This window comes from Hypanus sabinus, chromosome 6 (assembly GCF_030144855.1).
Source record: "Hypanus sabinus isolate sHypSab1 chromosome 6, sHypSab1.hap1, whole genome shotgun sequence".
NCBI lineage: Eukaryota > Metazoa > Chordata > Chondrichthyes > Myliobatiformes > Dasyatidae > Hypanus > Hypanus sabinus.
This window is the reverse complement of record NC_082711.1, coordinates 179,646,756-179,666,786: the sequence shown is the minus strand read 5'-3', so window position 1 is coordinate 179,666,786 and position 20,031 is coordinate 179,646,756. Positions and strand designations below refer to the sequence as shown.

General features: G+C 49.2%; 1 protein-coding gene across 1 annotated transcript in view; it reads left to right on the top strand.

The window, feature by feature from the left end:
• lrrc75a (leucine rich repeat containing 75A) overlaps positions 1 to 20,031 on the top strand; it is a 49,939-nt gene extending 29,908 nt beyond the window's left edge. The window contains exons 2-4 of the mRNA XM_059973726.1: positions 4,776 to 4,904; positions 14,045 to 14,157; positions 18,421 to 20,031. Of these exons, the coding sequence (XP_059829709.1) occupies positions 4,776 to 4,904; positions 14,045 to 14,157; positions 18,421 to 18,976 (798 nt within the window). The 3' untranslated portion in view covers positions 18,977 to 20,031. The remainder of the gene's footprint in view (positions 1 to 4,775; positions 4,905 to 14,044; positions 14,158 to 18,420) is intronic.

Below are 20,031 nucleotides of genomic sequence, written 5' to 3'. Positions count from 1 at the left end.
CCTTCCTGCTCTCCGACAATTAACCCACTCCTCGAAACAAGCTCACGAATCTCCAGCTGATCTCAGAGAGCATATGGTGGGCATTCGTCATGCAATGTTTTGTCCATTCCCGTGAGACCTGACGCGGGAAGTCGGCCGATTATCGCTCAGCGTCTCAGTGCCCCTCTGTTCCGTCAGCCACGACAGGCAGAGGCCACTCCGACATGTTATTCCATGGTCTACCTCAGGGGTGGGCAAACTTTTTGACTTGTGGGCCACAAAGGGTTCTAAAATTTGACAGGGGGGCCGGACCAGGAGCAGATGGACGGAGTGTTTTGGTAATACACCTCATAAGAGAAAATAAAATATCATGGGATATGTAGAAAACATGTGCTTTAATTTCAATTGAAAATGAACAAATGCATTACAACAAAATATCTGTCTTTGAAGTCCCATGGTGTTTAGCTATTTATTGAAATGACTTTTAAAACTCTGAAAATTAAATGAATAAAATACAGCTTTTTTAAATAGTAACAGTTATTATTTTAAAGCACTGAAAATTCTGTTATCCTTCAAGATATTATCATCATCACTCTCCTCCTGACTGTCTTTATTTCAAAAACGGTAGGAGATGCAGGTCTACTTGTCCTGCTCCTTCTTATTCAATTGTCCCCTGTGCCAAAACTCAACAACGACCAGCACAAAGACAGAACAATGACAGCGCGCCAGTATGCGGAGCGCGTTATTTGATCTGGAGCGCATTTTTTATTTTGAGAACGTACGTGCACCTGTGCACTACTCATGTCCATCACTTAACAGAAATGACATGTAACATGTAAGGCTTATTGAAAAAAATATTTTCAAATGCATTTTTTACATAACACAACGAAGAAACTTATTTTTAATTTCAGTGGGAACAGTGTTGTTGGTCTCCCTTTTTAGCCAGCGCATCAAAGTCTGGATTTAGTTTTGTTGTGGCGATTCTCAGGATGGATCTGAGGTGTTGGTCAGTTAACTTGGATCTGTGGCTGGCTTTGTTGATGTTCATGACGCTGAACGCCTGTTCACACAAATAGGTCAAACCGACCAAAGAGTAAAGCGCAAATGTGGAGTAATACGCTGCACCTCAACAAAGGTCAATGTATATAGAGTGCGTCATCTATTGGGAAAACGCCAGAATTGCGGGGAAAAAAACATTAACAAGGTTTATTAATATAATTTCATCAATTTCTGCGGGCCGGATTAAAAGCATATGGCCCGCGGGCCGTAGTTTGCCCATGCCTGGTCTACCTCCATGATGAGACCACACCTCATATTCCATCTGGGTAGCCTGAAGCCTAATGGCATGAACATTGATTTCTCTAACTTGCGGTATTTCTCCCACCTTCCCACTCTTTTCCACTTCCCATTCTGGATCCCTCTTCTCACTTTCCCATCACCTCCCCCTGTTTCCCTTCCTCCCAAGGTCCACTCTCCTCTCCTATCAGATTCCTCCTCCTTCAGTCCTTCACCTCTTCCACCAATCACCTGCCAGCTTTTTACTTATCCCCCACCACCCAGTCACCTTTCCCCCTCACCTGGTCTGACCTATCACCTTCCAGCTTCTTACTTATCCCCCACCACCCAGTCACCTTTCCCCCTCACCTGGTCTGACCTATCACCTTCCAGCTTCTTACTTATCCCCCACCACCCAGTCACCTTTCCCCCTCACCTGGTCTGACCTATCACCTGCCAGCTTCTTACTTACCTCCACCACCCAGTCACCTTTCCCCCTCACCTGGTCTGACCTATCACCTGCCAGCTTCTTACTTACCTCCACCACCCAGTCACCTTTCCCCCTCACCTGGTCTGACCAATCACCTGCCAGCTTTTTACTTATCCCCCACCTCCCAGTCACCTTTCCCCCTCACCAGGTCTGACCTATCACCTGCCAGCTTCTTACTTATCCCCCACCACCCAGTCACCTTTCCCCCTCACCTGGTCTGACCTATCACCTGCCAGCTTCTTACTTACCTCCACCACCCAGTCACCTTTCCCCCTCACCTGGTCTGACCAATCACCTGCCAGCTTCTTACTTATCCCCCACCACCCAGTCACCTTTCCCCCTCACCTGGTCTGACCTATCACCTGCCAGCTTCTTACTTACCTCCACCACCCAGTCACCTTTCCCCCTCACCTGGTCTGACCTATCACCTGCCAGCTTCTTACTTACCTCCACCACCCAGTCACCTTTCCCCCTCACCTGGTCTGACCAATCACCTGCCAGCTTCTTACTTACCTCCACCACCCAGTCACCTTTCCCCCTCACCTGGTCTGACCTATTACCTGCCAGCTTGTACTCTGACTCCTGAACTCACCCCCCCACCTGATGACGGGTCTCAGCCTGAAACATCGACTGTTTCTTTCCCTGCTGCCCGACCTGCTGAGTCCCTCCAGTATTTTGTGTGTTGACTGGCTATTCTTTTCCATCAGATCCCATCGGAGCCAGCACTCAGCTGGGCACTCCACTCCTCACACTGAAAGGTCATTTGATTCCAAACAATTGCTTTATCGATCATTACAGAATGTCTCTCTGGTGTTTCCTGTTCCCTCCCCCATTCCCCTTTTCCCAACCATGATTCCCCTCTCCCTGCTTCCTTCCCACTCTCAGTCCACACTAGAGACCCAGATCAGAATCAAGTTTATCATCACTCACATATGGCATGAAATTAGGTTATTTTGTATCAGCAGTACAGTGCAATACATAACATTACCTTAGTACTGTGCAAAAGTCTTAGGCACCTTATCTCTCTATAGAGATAGATGATATATTTTGTATATGTGTGTGTGCCCTTAACTCCTGGTGGCGATGTCATGACGAGCTCTTTGCACCAATTTATTTTTGGTGATTGCTCATCATATGGTATGTCCTGGGTATCTGTAGCCTGGTGGGGCCCAACCCTCTCCAGGCTTTTTTCCCACAAGGTCAAGTTGCTCAACCCCAGGCACGGATGGAGAGTGTGCAAGGGAGCCGGCCAGATTCGAACTCAGGACCTCTCGCTCCGAAGTCCAGTGCTGATGCCGCTATGCCACCAGCTGGAAAATTTTTTATGTATTATTTATATATAACTATATACACATATACTTATACACAAATGTATCTCATTGTAATAGTTTTAAATTAAAATTTACAATTTATATTTATAATGGTTTAATTGCTGTAATTTGTGTACTGCTGCCACAAAACAAGACATTTCACGACATGTCAGTGATACTAATTGGGATTCTGAGCTGCAGTCTGGCCACTGGTTGTCAGAGTGGGCAGGATCCCAGGAGGGTGAAGGCAGCGAGCTTTGGGCCTGGGCTTCAGGGTCTGAAGAAATCCTTCAAGAACAAACAGGGCTGGGACTGAATTTGACAAAGGTGGAGAATAAGGGGAGGGGGAGTAGGGTTGTTCCGTTAGTTGAGGAGTGAGGACTGGGGACATAGTTTTTGATCTATAGGAGAGTGGACAGGGAGGGATGCCCTGGATGTGGGTGCCTGCGAAGGTGGAGGGTAGGTGGATGGGGAGAGGGTGAAAAGAGTCTTACTGCTTGGGAAAAGTACTGAAAGATTTATCAAAGCCACCCATTCAGTGGTGAATCTGTGCTAATTTTTTGCCACAGGCAGCTATGGGGGCCAGGTCTTTATATTTAAGGTGGAGGTTGATAGATTCTGGATAAGTCAGGGCATGAGGGATATGGGGAGAAGGCAGGAGACTGGGACTGAGAGGAAAATTGGATCAGACATGATGAAATGGTACAGCAGACTCGATGGGCCAAATGGCCTAATTATGCTCCTCTATCTTATGGTCTAAAATCTTCCTGTCAGCCACGCCTGTCCCAGTGTCAATTTATAGACATACAATCAATCTATGCAAGTTATCTTAAGTAATTAATTTACTGTGTTTTAAAAATTACTTTTTGTCTTTATCTTGTTTATTTTGTGCTGCATCAGATCCAGAGTGACAATTATTTTGTTCTCCTTTGTACTCCTGTACTGGAAGTGAAATTAAACAATCTTAAATCTTGAACAAACAAACAAAAAAAAGTAAAACAAACCCTTTTTCTCCCACTCACCCACTCACTCAGCCACCCACACAGACAAGCCTCCAGTCACCAGCTCTTGGCCCCAGACTCCAATCACTGGCCTGGACTGCAGACCCAGGGGCTTTGATCTTGGGGCTTCAAACTCTGGATATACCAACTTTGATCTTTGACCTTTGGGCATCGACACCAGAATTTGCCAGCTATGAGACTTAGACCTCTGAGCTTTAACCTCTGAACTCACAAGGACTTTTGACCCTGCAACTCAGGGGAACACATTAACCTGAGGGGGAGGGGGTACCACTGGGTCCTGCCTTTGACTCCATTTATCGACCTCTGACACCTCCTTACCCCTGTACTTAACCCTGAGCTTCCCAAAACCCAAAATCCAACCAAGTCTGAGCCGCAGGAAGTCCCAGTGCAGCACCAGCTTGACCAGAAGTTTGATTTTGGCAACGGAATTTGGGAGCCCTTCAGTCCTGGAGACTGGGATACGTGTGGGTCTTTTCCCACAGACTCCCATGATGGGGACTGGACAGAGTGAACCTCCCCCCCTTTCCCTATAGACTCCCATACTGGGGATGGGACGGGTGAACCTCGGGATCTTAGCATGTCTGGCAGAGGGTCTCGGACAGATCAGTCATGGTGGGATAGGTTTGATGGGCCAAGTGGCCTGCTGATTTCTCCCTGTGAGGTTCTGGGTCTGATTTGCTGCTGATTTTTCTCCCACAGGACCTGGGGATGGAGTCGACCTCGCTAGACAATGTCCTGTGCAGATACGCCAGTTTCCGAAACCTGGTGGATCCCATCACCCACGAGCTGATCATCAGTTTGGCCCGTTACATCCACTGCCCCAAACCGGTAAGCAACCGATTTCTCACGCGTACATGTACTGAAAGCGTGAAGCTGAGAGGTGACAAGGTAGTGAGTCTCGGGTAAGACGCAAATCTAAAGCACAGGAGGTTCTACGGATGCTGAAAACCCATAGCAACTCTCACAAAATACTGGAGGAACTCAGCAGGTCGGGCAGCATCCTTGGAGAGGAATCAACAGTTGACATTTCAGGCTGAGACCCTTCGTCAGCCAGAGAGTTTTCCCTGGGATGGAAATGGATGATAATTTGAAGGTAGTTGGTGGAAATTGTCGGGGGGGATGTCAGAGATTGGTGTTTTACAGAGTGGCGGGTGTGTGGAATGCCCTGCCAGGGGTGGTGGGAGAGGCAGTGGAGAGATTTAAGAGACTGTGATGATAGAAAAATGGAGCCTATGCGGAGGGAAGGGTTAGATTGATCTTGGAGTAGGTTAAAAGATTGACGTGGCATTGTGGGCGAAGAGCCTGTGTGATGCTATATCGTTTACGTTCTATGAGATATGTTGTTTGCGTTAATGAGCAACACAGTCTGATGATGTGCTGGGGGCAGCCCACAAGCGTCACCACGTTTCCGGCACCAACTTAACGTCCACAACTTACTAACACTAGTGTGTATGACTTCAGAATGTGAGAGCAAAGCGGAGCACCCGGAGGAAACCCACGCAGTCACAGGGAGAATGTACAAACTCCGTACAGACAGCGGCGGAATCGAACTCAGGTCTCTGACACTCTAATACCCTTACACTCCCAGGGTCCCAGGGCCGTGTGCTGCTGGCCTGGATGTGGTGCAGTTGTTGAGACAACTGCTACAGTCCTTCAGAGGAAGCATTACCCGGTAGCAACACCCACAAAATGCTGGAGGAACTCAGCAAGTCAGGCAGCATCTATAGAGGAGGAGTAGGCAGTATCGATGGGAAGAAAGGTATCTGGGAAAAGTGAGGTCCTTGGGCTGGAGTGATTGTAGATAGTAGTAATTGTACTTTAATATGACACTAATTAAGTTATGAAGCCCTGATTATTATATAGTATTTCACCGTTGAATACATTTTTGTTTAAAAAAATATGGAGGGGAAAAAGCCCTCTGAGACCCTTCATCAGGACTCTTCCTTTCCAGTCCCGATAACCTGAAACATTGACCGTTTATTCCCCTCCATAGATGCTGCCTGACCTGAAATTTGTATGTGTGGCTGAAAAATCTCGTCTCTGTTAACCCAGCACTCCTCACCTTGCATTTTGAGTTGAGCGGTTGGTTGCATAGACCAGGAAAATTGAGTTTTCAATATATGGGTTTGGTTGGGGCTGGGATGTCAGTGTTGAACCCAGGCCGTTCACTGGAGCCTTCCCCCTACGTCAGCCACCCTGATGGGGTATCTGGCCTCAGAAATGTGGGCCAGGACGTGGGATGTCTCTGAGCTGGGCAGACTGAATGCTGGAACATCTCGAAGTGGAAAACCATCCCCTGCCCTGGCGAGCAGGCCTTCAAGGGGCTGAATGGCCCTCTCCCATAAAATAATGTGTTCACCATTCAGAAAGCAAGCAGGGAGTGCTGTAGGACCCTGCTGTGCCTGGTTGTTTTACCACTACCTCTGCCCCCCTGAGAGGCGGTGGGTGGGCTTTGGCCTTTTGGGGTCACAGGTCGGGGGTCAGGGGTGTGGGTGGAGGTTGGCTGAGTCAGGTCTGCATGTGTGGGCTCTGCTGGGAAAGTATTATCTTTGAGCCCCTCAACTGCCAGGGAATGTGGGGAAATCAGAGGGGGAGGGGGAGAGGGGCAGAGGGTCGGGAGCTTAAATAGAAGCTAATAGAAAGGCCCCTCACATTAGAGGGTGTATGTCCAGCGACTCTCAGCAGCCGATGTGTGGTGTGCACACAGCGCCTCCTGCAGTACAGTACAGGGATTGCAGTTAAGTTAGACAGGTTAAGACCAGCCAGGGCTGTGCCCTGACCTCGCTCTGGCCCTGTCCTGGGCTGCGAGAGTAATCTGGGACGAGCGCATTCTGAGCCCCTCCCTGTGCCCAGGGAGCGAGGCCAGCCGGAACCAGCAATAATGCGGCTGACAGCTGTCTGGGAGCAGTGCTGTGGGCTCCTGGCTCCCAGCTGTTCTGCCCATCAACCACATCCCAGCACCTGGGCTGGGCTGCCCGCCAGGACCCCCGTCCTCCTCAGACCCCTCTATCAGATTCTGGCACATCCATGTCACTGGACACCCCAGGACTGATCCTGTTCCACTCCGCCTCACACTCTGTACTCCTGCCCTGACAGTGGACTGGACTGGATTAAAGGCTTTCTCTGCCCTTGGCCACCATTGGAGATTCCTGTTGGGATCATTCCGTTGTCCCAGGGAGTAGGAAGATTTCCCTGGACTGAAGACAGTCGTTCAGCATGGACTCAGGCCCTTCAGTCTGACCGCCCAGTGCTGACCGTAGCCCGGCCGTCCCGCGCTGACCGTAGCCCGGCCGTCCCGCGCTGACCGTAGCCCGGCGGTCCCGCGCTGACCGTAGCCCGGCCGTCCCGCGCTGACCGTAGCCCGGCCGTCCCGCGCTGACCGTAGCCCGGCCGTCCCGCGCTGACCGTAGCCCGGCCGTTACTTTCATCTGGAATTTAGTGGGTTATGCTGAATGAGCTGAGCTTCTTTGAAATTGGAATCCTTGCTCATGGTGGCTGCCTTCTGGCATCAGTGGTGGGGAGGGATTTGCCTGTGATGGACTGAGCTGTATCCACCACTTTCTGCAGCCCGTTCTGTTCCTGGTTGCTGATTGGTGTTTGGTTCCACACCAGGCCGCGATGAAACCAGTCGGGATACTCTCCACTGTGCATCTGTAGAAGTCCGTCACACTTTTCGGTGACATGCCGGATCTGTGCAAATCTCAAGAAAGCAGAGGCATGTTGTACTTCCTCTGTGAAAGCTGTTACGACTCGTGCCAGAACTGATCTCAGATATGTTAACTCCAATAAATTTAAACTCACTGACTCTCCCCATCTCCCATCCCCTAATGAGGACTGGTTTAAGGACCCCCAGTTTCTTCCTCCTGTAATCAATAATCAGCTCTTTGCTTTTGTGGACTTTGTGAGATTTTGTTGTAGCACCATTCAACTAGATTTCCCATCTCCCTTCTGTGTGCTGATTCTAGAGTGTCCCGACTTTGGACAAATCACTTGCTGCTTCAATAATGCACTCCTTTTAACATTGGATAATTTTAACTGAGGTCCCTAAATAATTTCTTCAACTTCTGTCAGAAATCCATTAAACTTGGCTGTAGTGAGATCTGACCTCATCTCTCTCACAGCTGTGGATTCTATGTCCTGAGGTTAAATCCATGGCTTCGCATGGTTCAGTTATCAGGTGGCATTGTCATCTATTTATTGAAATAAATTTGATAATAATCTGCCTTTTGATCCACATTAAACTCCAGGTTCAAAAGTTCGAAGTACATATATGTCACTGTGAACAACCCTGGGATTCATTTTCATGCCAGCATACTCAGTCAACTGATCAGTGAAAGACCACACTAACAGGACGGATAAAATCCAGAATGCAAAAGGCAGCAAATGTGCAAATACAAAAATGAAGGGAAAAAAGGAAAATACTAACAATAAACAATAAGTACTGAGAATGTGAGATGAAGAGTCTTTAAAACTGAGTCCATAGATCATGGGAGCAGATAGGGTGAGTGAAGTTAACGGCTCTGTTCAGGAGCCTGATGGTTGAGGGGTAATTACTGTTCCTGAACTGGGTGGTGTGGGTCCTGAGGCTCTTGTACCATCTTCCCGATGGCCGCAGTGAGAAGAGGGCGCGGCCTGGGTTGTGGGGGTCTCTGATGATGGCTGCTTTCTTGCACCAACTACACCTGCACTACAGGGAACTGAGGCTGAAATTCAGGCCTTGTACAGATGATAAATGTTTGTAGCTATGGGTTAGGTATTTTTGATTAAGGTTAAGAGAGCTAGCATGAGGCTGATGGTATGAAGGGAAGTTGGTGTTGCAGATTGGCGCTGTTACTCTGATCCTCCCTGGCAGTGGTTTGTGAGACTGCACTGAATTCAGGGCTGGCAGTTGGTGTGAATGAGGGCGTGCTGTAGTGTGTGTGTGCACGCTGCTGGGACCCTTGGGGCAGGGCTGGGACATCCGGAGTTGGAGGATTGAGGGATTTTATCAGTCTGTGTTTAGCCCCCAGTGGCAGCCAGCGAGGAGGAGGTGTGGTGTTCACTGTACAAGGATTGTGTTGGGAAGTGTCTGGTGCCTGCAGTTTGCTTGCCCTCACCCTAACCGGTCTGTCGTCAGTGTGAGGGAGGAAACTCGGCCGTCACAGAGAGTTGCTTCAAACTCCTGACAGATGCGGCAGGACTCGAGCCCGACTTCCGGCTCTGTGAAGGGTCACACTGCTGGGTTCAGTTGGAGAGCGCGAGAGTTTGCAGCTCGGGGCAGCGAGAGCCCGGCAGTGCCGGTTCGGGCATCTGGAATCGTGGAACAGAATGAGGCCTGTGGCTGGAAACTGAGGGGAGGGGGGCAGTTGTACTGCAGTTTGACTGCCCCAGTAACGAAGCAGAGTGGCTCTTACCCCACCCCCCGCCCACAAAGAGTGAGTGGTTTACAGTATGGAACAGTTCAACACAGAAACAGGCCCTTCAGCCCACAATGTTATGCTGAACCAATTCAATTAGTAATCAAATGACTAAACTAATCCCTTCTGCATGCACAATATCCATGTCCTTCCATTTTCCTCACAGTCATGTGCCAATCTAAACGTCTCCTCGAAGTCCCTAATGTGTCTGTCTACCACTATCCCAGGCACCTGCCACTCTGTTTTTAAAAAGAATCTTGCTCCTCACATCTCCTTTGAAATGACCCCACCTCACCTTAAATGCATGTCCTCTGGTATTAGACATTTCAATAAGAACATAAGAAATAGGAGCAGGAGTCGGCCATCGGCCCATCGAGCCTGCCCTGCCATTCAATAAGATGATGGCTGATCTGTCCATAAACTCAGCTCCATCTACCTGCCTTTTCCCCAGAACCCTTAATTCCACTACTAGGTAAAAACCTATCTAACTGTATCTTCAATATATTTAGTGAAGAAGCCTCAACTGCTTCCCTGGGCAGAGAATTCCACAGATTCACCACTCTCAGGGAAAAACAGTTTCTCCTCATCTCCATCCTAAATCTTCTCCCCTGAATCTCGAGGCAATGTCCCCTAGTTCGAGTCTCACCTACCAATGGAAACAACTTTCCTACTTCTAGCTTATCTATCCCTTTCAAAATTTGTATGTTTCTATAAGATCCCCTCTCATTCTTCTGAACTCCAGAGTATAGTCCCAGGCGACTCAATCTCTCCTCATAGGTTAACCCCTTCATCTCTGGAATCAACCTGGTGAACCTCCTCTACACTGCCTCCAAAGCCAGTATATCCTTCCTCAAGTATGGAGACCAGAACTGCACGCATTACTCCAGGTGCGGCCTCACCAGTACCCTGTATAGTTGCAGCCTGACCTCCCTGCTCTTGAATTCGATCCCTCTAGCGATGAAGGCCAACATTCCGTTTGCCTTCTTAATAACCTGTTGTTCCTGCAAGCCAACTTTTTGTGATTCATGAAGAAGGACTCCCAAGTCCCTCTGCACAGCAGCATGCTGCAATCTTTCACCATTTAAATAATAATCTGCTCTTCTATTATTCCTTCCAAAGTGGATGATCTCACATTTACCAACGTTGTATTCCATCTGCCAGACCTTGACCCACTCACTTAATCTATCTATATCCCTCTGCAGACTCTCCACATCCTCTGTACAATTTGCTTTTCCACTCAGTTTAGTGTCATCAGCAGATTTTGCTACGCTACACTCAGTCCCCTCTTCCAAATAATCAGTGTAAACGGTGAACAGCTGTGGGCCCAGCACCGACCCCTGCGGCACCCCACTTACCACTGACTGCCAACCGGAGAAACACCCATTTATACCAACTCTCTGCCTTCTCTTGGTTAACCAATCCACTATCCATGCCAATACACTTCCTCCGATTCCATGCATCCATATCTTATTCATAAGTCTCTTGTGCGGCACCTTATCGAATGTCTTCTGGAAATCCAAGTGCACAACTCACTCTATCCACTGCACTCATTATGTCCTCAAAGAATTCCAGTAAGCTTGTCAAACAGGACACGCCCTTTCTGAATCCATGCTGTGTCTGTCTAATGGAACCACTCCTTTCTAATTGTTTTCCTATTTCTTCCTTAATGACAGATTCAAGCGTTTTCCCGACTACAGATATTAAGCTAACTGGCCTATAGTTGCCTGTCTTTTGCCTACATCTTTTTTTTTAAAAAGTGGCGTGACATTTGCTGTCTTCCAATCTGCCAGGACCTGCCCAGAGTCTAGAGAGTTTTGATAAATGATTACCAACGTGTCTACTATAACCTCTGCCAATTCTCTTAACACCCTGGGTTGCATCCCATCAGGACCAGGGGACTTATCTGCCTTCAGGCCCTCTAGTTTGCTCATCACTATCTCTTTAGTGACAGTGATTTTATCGAGGTCCTCACCTCCCATTTTGTCCATAACATCCTTCTTTGGCATATTAGACGTGTCCTCCACCACGAAAACCAACACAAAATAGTCGTTCAATGCCTCAGCCATTTCCTTATCACCCAATATCAATTTCCCTTTCTCATCAACTCATGCAATCTATCTGTGCCTCTCATAATCTTATAAACCTCTATCAGATCTCCGTCACTCCAGAGCAAACAACCCAAGTTTGCCCAACCTCTCATTACAGCACGTGCCCTTTAATCCAGGAAAAATCATGGTGAACCTCTTCTGCGCCGTCTCCAAAGCCTCGACATCCTTCCTATAGCGGGGCGACCAGAACTGTGTGAAGTACTCCCAATGCAGCCTAACTGGAGTTTTATAAAACTGCAACATAACTTCCTGACTTTTGAACTCAGTGCCTCGACTAATAAAGGCAAATATTCCATACGCCATCTTAACCTCCCTCTTGACCTGGTCTACACTGACAACACTGTGGAGGGTGTGGAAGCTTTGAGAGGGTTTTGACTGAAGCAAGGGGACATGGGTGGGCACACGAGGAGAGGGGATACAGAGTGAAGGCAGTCAATAGGAGATGCAGCTGGGGCAGATGTGTTTGTTCAGAGATACAGCATGGTAAGGCTCTTCTGGCTCTCTGAGCCCACGCTGCGCAATTGCACCAGAATAACCATAGGTCTTTGGACTGTGGGAGGAAACCCACATTGTCACGGGGAGAATGTACCAACTCCTCACAGACTGACCAGAATCGGAACCTGGATTACTTCTGCAGTCAGAGTGTTCGTGCTCATTGCCACTCTACCCACAACTTTTCTCTTTAACACAGTCCCTCAAGTGCTGGCAACATCCCCCAAATGGTTTCTGTACTATGTCTTTCCTGTAGCTGGGTGTACAAAGCTGAACGCAAATCTCTGTAACTGCAACTCCCAACCTCTGTACATTGGGCTGAGGGGGTGGGGGAAGGAAATGCAGATCAACTGGGATCCCCATTGGAACTGGTCTCAATCGTGGATCGAATCAACTGGGATCTCGATTGGAACTGGTCTCAATCCTGGATCTAATCAACTGGGATCCCCATTGGAACTGGTCTCAATCAACTGGGATCTCGATTGGAACTGGTCTCAATCCTGGATCTAATCAACTGGGATCCCCATTGGAACTGGTCTCAATCCTGGATCTGGTCAACTGGGATCCCCATTGGAACTGGTCTCAATCGTGGATCGAATCAACTGGGATCTCGATTGGAACTGGTCTCAATCCTGGATCTAATCAACTGGGATCCCCATTGGAACTGGTCTCGATCCTGGATCGAATCAACTGGGATCCCCATTGGAACTGGTCTCAATCGTGGATCGAATCAACTGGGATCTCGATTGGAACTGGTCTCAATCCTGGATCTAATCAACTGGGATCTCCATTGGAACTGGTCTCGATTCTGGATCGAATCAACTGGGATCCCCATTGGAACTGGTCTCGATCCTGGATCGAATCAACTGGGATCTCCATTGGAACTGGTCTCGATCCTGGATCGAATCAACTGGGATCCCCATTGGAACTGGTCTCGTTCCTGGAGCTCTGGTTTGTTGGCCTCGAAGTTCAAAGGAAATTCATAATCAGACTGGATATGGTGCTGTACACAACCCTGAGGTTAATTTTCTTGTGGATATTCACAGTGAGTACAAAGAAACCGCCATGAAAGACCACACAACAAGATGGACAAACTCCCATGTGCAAACTGTGCAGATAGAAAAACTCAAGAAACAAATATTGATAAATAAATAACAGTAAACACTGAGAACACGAGCTGAGGAAGGAGTCCATAGGTTGTGGGAACAGTTCAGTGATGGGGTGAGTGAAGTTACCCACCGTAGCTCAGGCGCCTGCTGCTCGAGGGGTAATAACTGTTCCTGACGTGGTGGTGTGGGACCGTCCTCCCTGACGGCAGCAGTGAAAACAGGGTATGTTCTGGGTGGTGGGGGGTTCCCCAATGATGGTTGCTGCTTTCCTGTAACAGTGCTCAGTGGTGGGAGATCTTTAACCATGATGGACTGGGTCATATCCAATACTTATTCCCTGGAACCTCAAGCCCACTGCCCCAGGGGTGAAAGGGTTACCATTTGAGGAATGTCTGGCAGCTCTCTCGGGCTGTATTCCCTGGAGTTCAGGAGAATGAGGGGGGATCTCATAGAAACATTCCGAATGTTAAAAGGCCTGAACAGATTAGATACAGTAAAGTTATTTCCCATGGTAGGGGATTCTAGGACAAGAAGGCATGGCTTCAGGATTGAAGGACATCCTTTTAGAACTGAAATCTCGAGAAATTACTTTAGTCAGAGGGTAAATCTGTGGAATTTGTAGCCACGAGCAGCTGTGGAGGCCAAGTCATTGGGTGTATTTAAGGCAGAGATAGATAGGTTCTTGATTAGCTGGGGCACCAAAGAGTATGGGGAGAAGGCAGGGGAGTGGGAATAACTGGAAGAATTGAATCAGCCCATGATTGAATAGTGGAGCAGACTTGATGGGCTGAATGGCCTATATCTTGTGGTCTGTTCCTGGCAGTGGACAGTGAGTGACTGCTGCACCATGTGATTGTTTACAGGAGGGGGACTCGTCAGGAGGCCTGGAGAGGATCGGCCGGCAGCTGACCCACCACCTGAGCCCACACTCGCAGTACAGACGCCAAGGATTCCTCAAGCGCAAGCCCCAGGCCTGGTAATCCCCACCGCTCGCACCTACTACCCGGTACCTACAGAACCCGGCCATTCGGCCCCATCAAGTCTGCTCTACCATCCCATCATGGGTGATTTATGATCCTTCTCAACCCTATTTTCCGGCCTTCCTTCTTGCCAGAACGCTACATGCCCTAACACAAGGGAAGCTTACTCTACACAACCTGCTCGGTCTGTGGTAATTAATACACAGATTCACCTTGTAACTGTAATATCCTCATCTCTGTTCTGAATGGATGCCCCTCTATTCTGAGATTCACCCCTCTGCAGGAAACACCCTCTCCACATCCAGTCTATCTAGGCTTTCCAATAGTCACTAGATTTCCCACTCTCCCCGTTCTTCTGATCTCCAGTGAGTACAGACCCAGAGCCATCAAAGATTCCCCATGAGTTAACACTTTTATTTTTGGAATAACTTTCACTTTAATGCCAGCAAATCCTTTCCTTTGATAATGGATGCAAAACTGCTCCCAATGCTCCAAGTACAGTGTGGCCGAAGCCTTATAAAGCCTCAGCATCACATCCCTGCTCTTGTATTCTAGACCTCTTGAAATGAATGCTGACATTGCATTTGCCTTCCTCACCACCGACTCAACCTGCAAATTAATGTTCAGGGAATCCCAAGTCCTTTTGTGCCCTGAATTTTTAAATTTTCTCCCTAAGTAGTCTGTGCCTTTATTCTTTCTACCGAAGTGCATGACATACACTTCCCGACACTGCTCCATCTAGCACTTTGTTGCCCATTCTGCAGCCTTTCTGCTTCCTGAAAACTACCTGCTCCTCCACCTATCTTCGTATTGTTGGCCACAAAGCTGTCAATTCCATCATCAAAATCATTAACGTAGAACGTAAAAAGAACCAATCCCAACACAGATCCCTGAGGAACGCCACTAGTTACCAGCAGCCAATCAGAAAAGGCTCCCTTTATTCCCACTCTTTGCCTCCTGCCAATCAGCCACTGCTTTATCCATGCGGGAATCTTTCCTGTCATACCCTGGGTTCTTGGTAAGCGGTCCCACGTGCAGCATCTTGTCAAAGGCCTTCTGAAAATCCAGGTACACAACATCCTCTAGCTCTTCTTTGTCTATCCTGTTTGTTATTTCCTTAAAAAATTCCAACAGATCTGTCAGGCAAGATCTTCCCTTGAGGAAACCATGCTGACTTTGGCCTAATTTATCATGTGCCTCAGGTTCCCTGAAACCTCATCGTTACTAATTGACTCCAACATCTTCCCAACCACTGAGGTCAGACTAACTGGCCAATAATTTATTTTCCTTCTGTCTCCTTCCCTTGTTGAAGAGTGAAGTGACAATTGCAATCTTCCAGAATCTCTTAGTTCATGAAAGATCATTACTAATGCATCCACAATCTCTTCAGCCCACTCTTTCAGTACCCTGGGGTGTTGTCCGTCTGTCCAGTCGACTGATCTACCTTCAGATCTTTCAGCTTCCCGAACACTTTCTCCCTAGTAATAGCAACCACACTCCCTTCTGCCCCCCCCCCCGACACTTTTGCACTTATGGCACACTGCCGGTGTCTTCCCCAGAGAAAACTGATGCAAAATACTTATTCAGTTTGTCCACCATTTCCTTGACCCCATTACTACCTCTCCAGCGTCATTTTCCAGCAGTCCGATATCAACTCCTCTCTCGATATATTCTGGAAAAGCGTTTAGTATCCTCTTTGATATTTTGGGCTAGCTTACTTTCGTATTTCATCTTTTCCCTCCCTATGGCTTTACTTCTTTTGTTTTCTTTAAGCTTCCTATGCACTAACTTCCCACTAAAGTTTATTATGTTCTATGTTGGCTTCTCTTGTCTGCACAGTTGCGTCACCCTGCCTTTGAACACTTTGAGATGTGTCTATCCTGCACCTTCGGAATTGCTCCCAGAAATCCAGCCTTTGCTGCTATGCCATCGTCCCTGCTGATGTCTCCTTCCAGTCAACTCTGGCCATCTCCTCTCCTGCGCTTTGTGATTCCCTTTACTCCACCGCAATGTTGATACATCTGGCTTTAGCTTCTCTCTCTCAAACTGCAGGGTTAAATCTGTCATATTATAATCACTGCCTCCTAAGGGTTCCTTTACCAGAAGCTCCTTTATCAAATCTAGTTCATTACACAATACGCGATCCCTTCATTGGCTCAAACATGAGCTGCTTTAAAAAGCCATCTCATAGCCATTCTGCAAACTCCCTCTCTTGGGATTGAAAATAAGCACTAATTGATTTTCCCAATCTCCCTGCAAAGTGAAATCCCTCATGACTATAACATTGCCCCTTTGATGTGTATTTTCCATCCCCCATTGTAATTTGTACCCCACATCCTGGCTACTGTTTGAAGGCCTGCAAGTAACTCACATCAGGATCTCTTTACCCCTGCAGTTCCTTAACTCCCCCACAGGGATTCTACACCTTCTGATCCTATGTCATCTCTTTCTAAGGATTTGATATTATTTTTACCAACAGAGCCTCCCCACCCCGTCTGCCTTACTTGTTTGTCCTTTTGATACGAGGTGTATCCTTGAATGTTAAGCTCCCAACCACGACTCAGTGATTCCTACAAGCCATACCTGACAATCTGTAACTGAACTACAAGATCACCTGCCTTATTCCGTGTACTGCGTGCATTCAACTGTAATACCCTCATCAAGTGTTTCAAAGGTACATTTAATGTCAGTGAAATGTATACAATTTACATCCTGAAATGCTTTTTCTTCACAACCATCCACAAAAACAGAGAAGTGCCTCAGAGAATGAATGACAGTTAAATGTTAGAACCCCAAAGCCCCCCCAGCTGCCCCCTCCCATGTGTAAGCGGCAGCAAAGAAGCATTGGCGCCCCCCACCAAGCACTCGTGTGCAGCAAAACATCAATAAGACACAGACTTACAGTACCCCAAAGTCAACTCCACATACCACAAGCTATCTCTCTCCCTAATATGGAGAAAGGGGTGTCCCTGTTTTCAGAGTGAGAGGGGAGACAGACAAACAACTCGCTGATTTACGGTGTTAAGAGTCCATTGCGCTGCTTTTTCCGAGCTCTGGGCCCGAAGATCTCGGGTCTCTGGGCACACAGCCAGAGATCTTCCGTCTCTCACAACACACCGGATTCCTGCAGAGGCACCGACCTTCGGTCCGCCCCCTCCAGAGCCAGGAGATCCCGGAACTCTGAAGACAAGTTAATCTTCTGGGCCGAGCACTTGGCATGTCGAATACTGGCCAGTCATCTCATTCCCACAACGATCCAAAGTCGGCACCTTTTCCGTGTTGTCCCTCGCAGCTCAGCTCACGCTGCAATTTTGCCCTAACTGTCTGAGTCTCACTACACACTGCCTCTGCTTGTAAACCACCTGCCCCATCCCCAGGCCTATCGGTACAGTTCGCACCCCCTGGCCAAAACAGCTTAACCCCCACCCCCCCAAACCTGCCTGCAAAAATATTGGACCCCTCGGGTTCAGGAGTAACCCATGCTTTTGTACAGGTCATACCTCTCCCAGAAGAGACCCAGTGATCCAGAAATCTGAAGCACTGCCCCTGCACCAGTTCCTCAACCACACATCCCTCGGGCAAATCATCCTGTTCTTACCCTCACTGGCAAATGGCACAGGCAGCGATCCGGAGATCACTACCCTGGAGGTCCAGCTTCTCAGCTGTCTACCTCGCTCTCTAAATTCTCACTTCAGGACACCCCCCCCCCCCCCTTTTCTACTTGTATCATTTCTGAATTTGCCGCTCATTTAGAAAAAAGCCTGCGCCTTAATTCTTAAAGGCAAAGCGCCCGGCCGCACTCTTCCCTACACGATGTCCCACCTGTCACTTCTTCGGCCGTTCTCCTAACCTTGGCCTCCATGGTCATCCATGGCGGTGAATTCCACAGATTCTCCACCCTCTGGCTAAAGAAATCATCTCCGTCCAAAGGGACGTCCTTCTATTTTGAGGCTGTGCCCTCTGCTCCTGGATTTCTCGCTGTTGGAGACCACTCCACATCCATTCTATCCAGGCCCTTCAATATTCAGTAGGTGTCAATAAGATCACCTCTCCCCCATTCTTCTAAACGGCCAACCAGAACCATCAAATGCTCCTGATGTTAACCCTTTAACTCCAGAATCATTCCCATGAACCTTTGGAGCCCAAAACTGCCCCGTGCAGTCTGACCAATGCCCCTCCAAGCCTCAATGTTACACCTTTGCTTTTACATTCTAATCCTGGTGAAATCAGTGCTAACTTTGTGACCATTCCTTTCGCAGTCTGAAAGCCGCCCTGTCCGGGAGCCCACCGAGCACCACCGTGGACCTGTCGGGAATTGCGCTGACCCCGCGAGACCTGCCTCGCGTCGCCCTGTACCTGCAGCGCAGCTGGGAGATGGTGTGCACGGTGGAGTTGGGTTTCACCGAGCTGACAGACGAGGGGTTCCTGCAGCTTCTGCCCACCCTGGCATCACTGCCCAACCTCTGCACCCTGTCCCTCAACGGTAACAAGCTGACCCGGGCCATCCTGCGCCAGCTGACCGATGCCCTCAAGGACCTGGACAAGTTCCCCAGCATCAGTTGGATCGACCTCGGCAACAACGTGGATATCTACTCGCTGCCTCAGCCCTTCCTGGTCGGCCTGCGGAGGCGTTGCCCCAAGCACGGGAGCCTGCCCACCATCTTGGAATTCGCGGAGAGCCAGGGGGGTGAGCCGGCGGGCGAGGGCAAGGCGCCGGCCCAGGAGCCTCTGCTGGACATGGCTGCCGGCGGCGCAGAGGAATCTGAGGAAGAGGGGGCCATGGGGGAGGCCGAACACTCGGTGGAACACACGTGACGTGGTGGAATGTCGACCATTGGGTGTCGGAGGCATCGGCCCTGTGGGTCTCCTCTGACCAGAGCCCCTGGTTTAGGTGCAGCCAGCCTTCCTCGCTGATACACTCTGGGCCACGCCGGCCCCAGGTGCTGTTCTTTGTGTCTTCCCTGACCGTGGCCCGCCTGCTCGCCACCCTCACTCTGCTGGAAATGGACTCCCTGGGCAATTAAGTGATGGGACGTGGAGGGGCGAGTCCACACCGGTCACAGGACAATGACTGCTGGGCTCTTTGCGTCTCCGTTCCCCCACGGGTCGGTCTGCCTGTCTGGTGTTCCCTGTCGCGGGAGCTGCTGGCGGCCAGACGCACGCCGCTGTCTGACGTACCGTGACCAGCAGAGCCCACGCCGCCTGTGCGGCGACTGGCCCCATTGGTCAGCCAGGCAGCTGCTGGACGTCATGGTTCCCTGTGGTGGTGGGGGTGCTGTCCGCAGCTGAGAAACGGTCCTCACCCAAGTGGACGGTGCTCAGTTGCCCCCAAACCTGACCCTCGCAATGGGCTGGTACGGAACTACCCCGAGCCATTACCCCACATGCCTCACTCAGCCTCTCCGCACAGGATCCACGCATACTCACTCCTGTCCGTGGTTGGCCTCGGCCCCTCCTCTGTTCGGCCCTTGCCACTGGTCTGCCCCCTTCCTGCTTCTGCAGGGCGAGCTTTGCATCCCCCCACCCAGCTGCTGGCCGGAGATTCACCTGCCCTGGGTTTCTCTGACTCACCATCAACAGCCCCCCAGCAACAGCTGGGAACGCTGGTGATGGTCGGCAGTCCCGATGGAGGGTCTGGCCTGAAACGTTGACTGTTTGTCCTCCTCCACAGACGCTGCCCGACCTGCCGAGTCCCTCCGGCATTTCAGAATCAGGTTTAATATTACTGGCATTTGTTGTGAAATTTGTTAATGTAGCGGCTGCAGTACAGTGCAATACATGGTAATATAGAAAAAACAAGTAAATCAGTTACAGTAAGCAGATGTTTATTAAATAGTTAAATTAAAAATAGTGCAAAATCAGAAATTTTA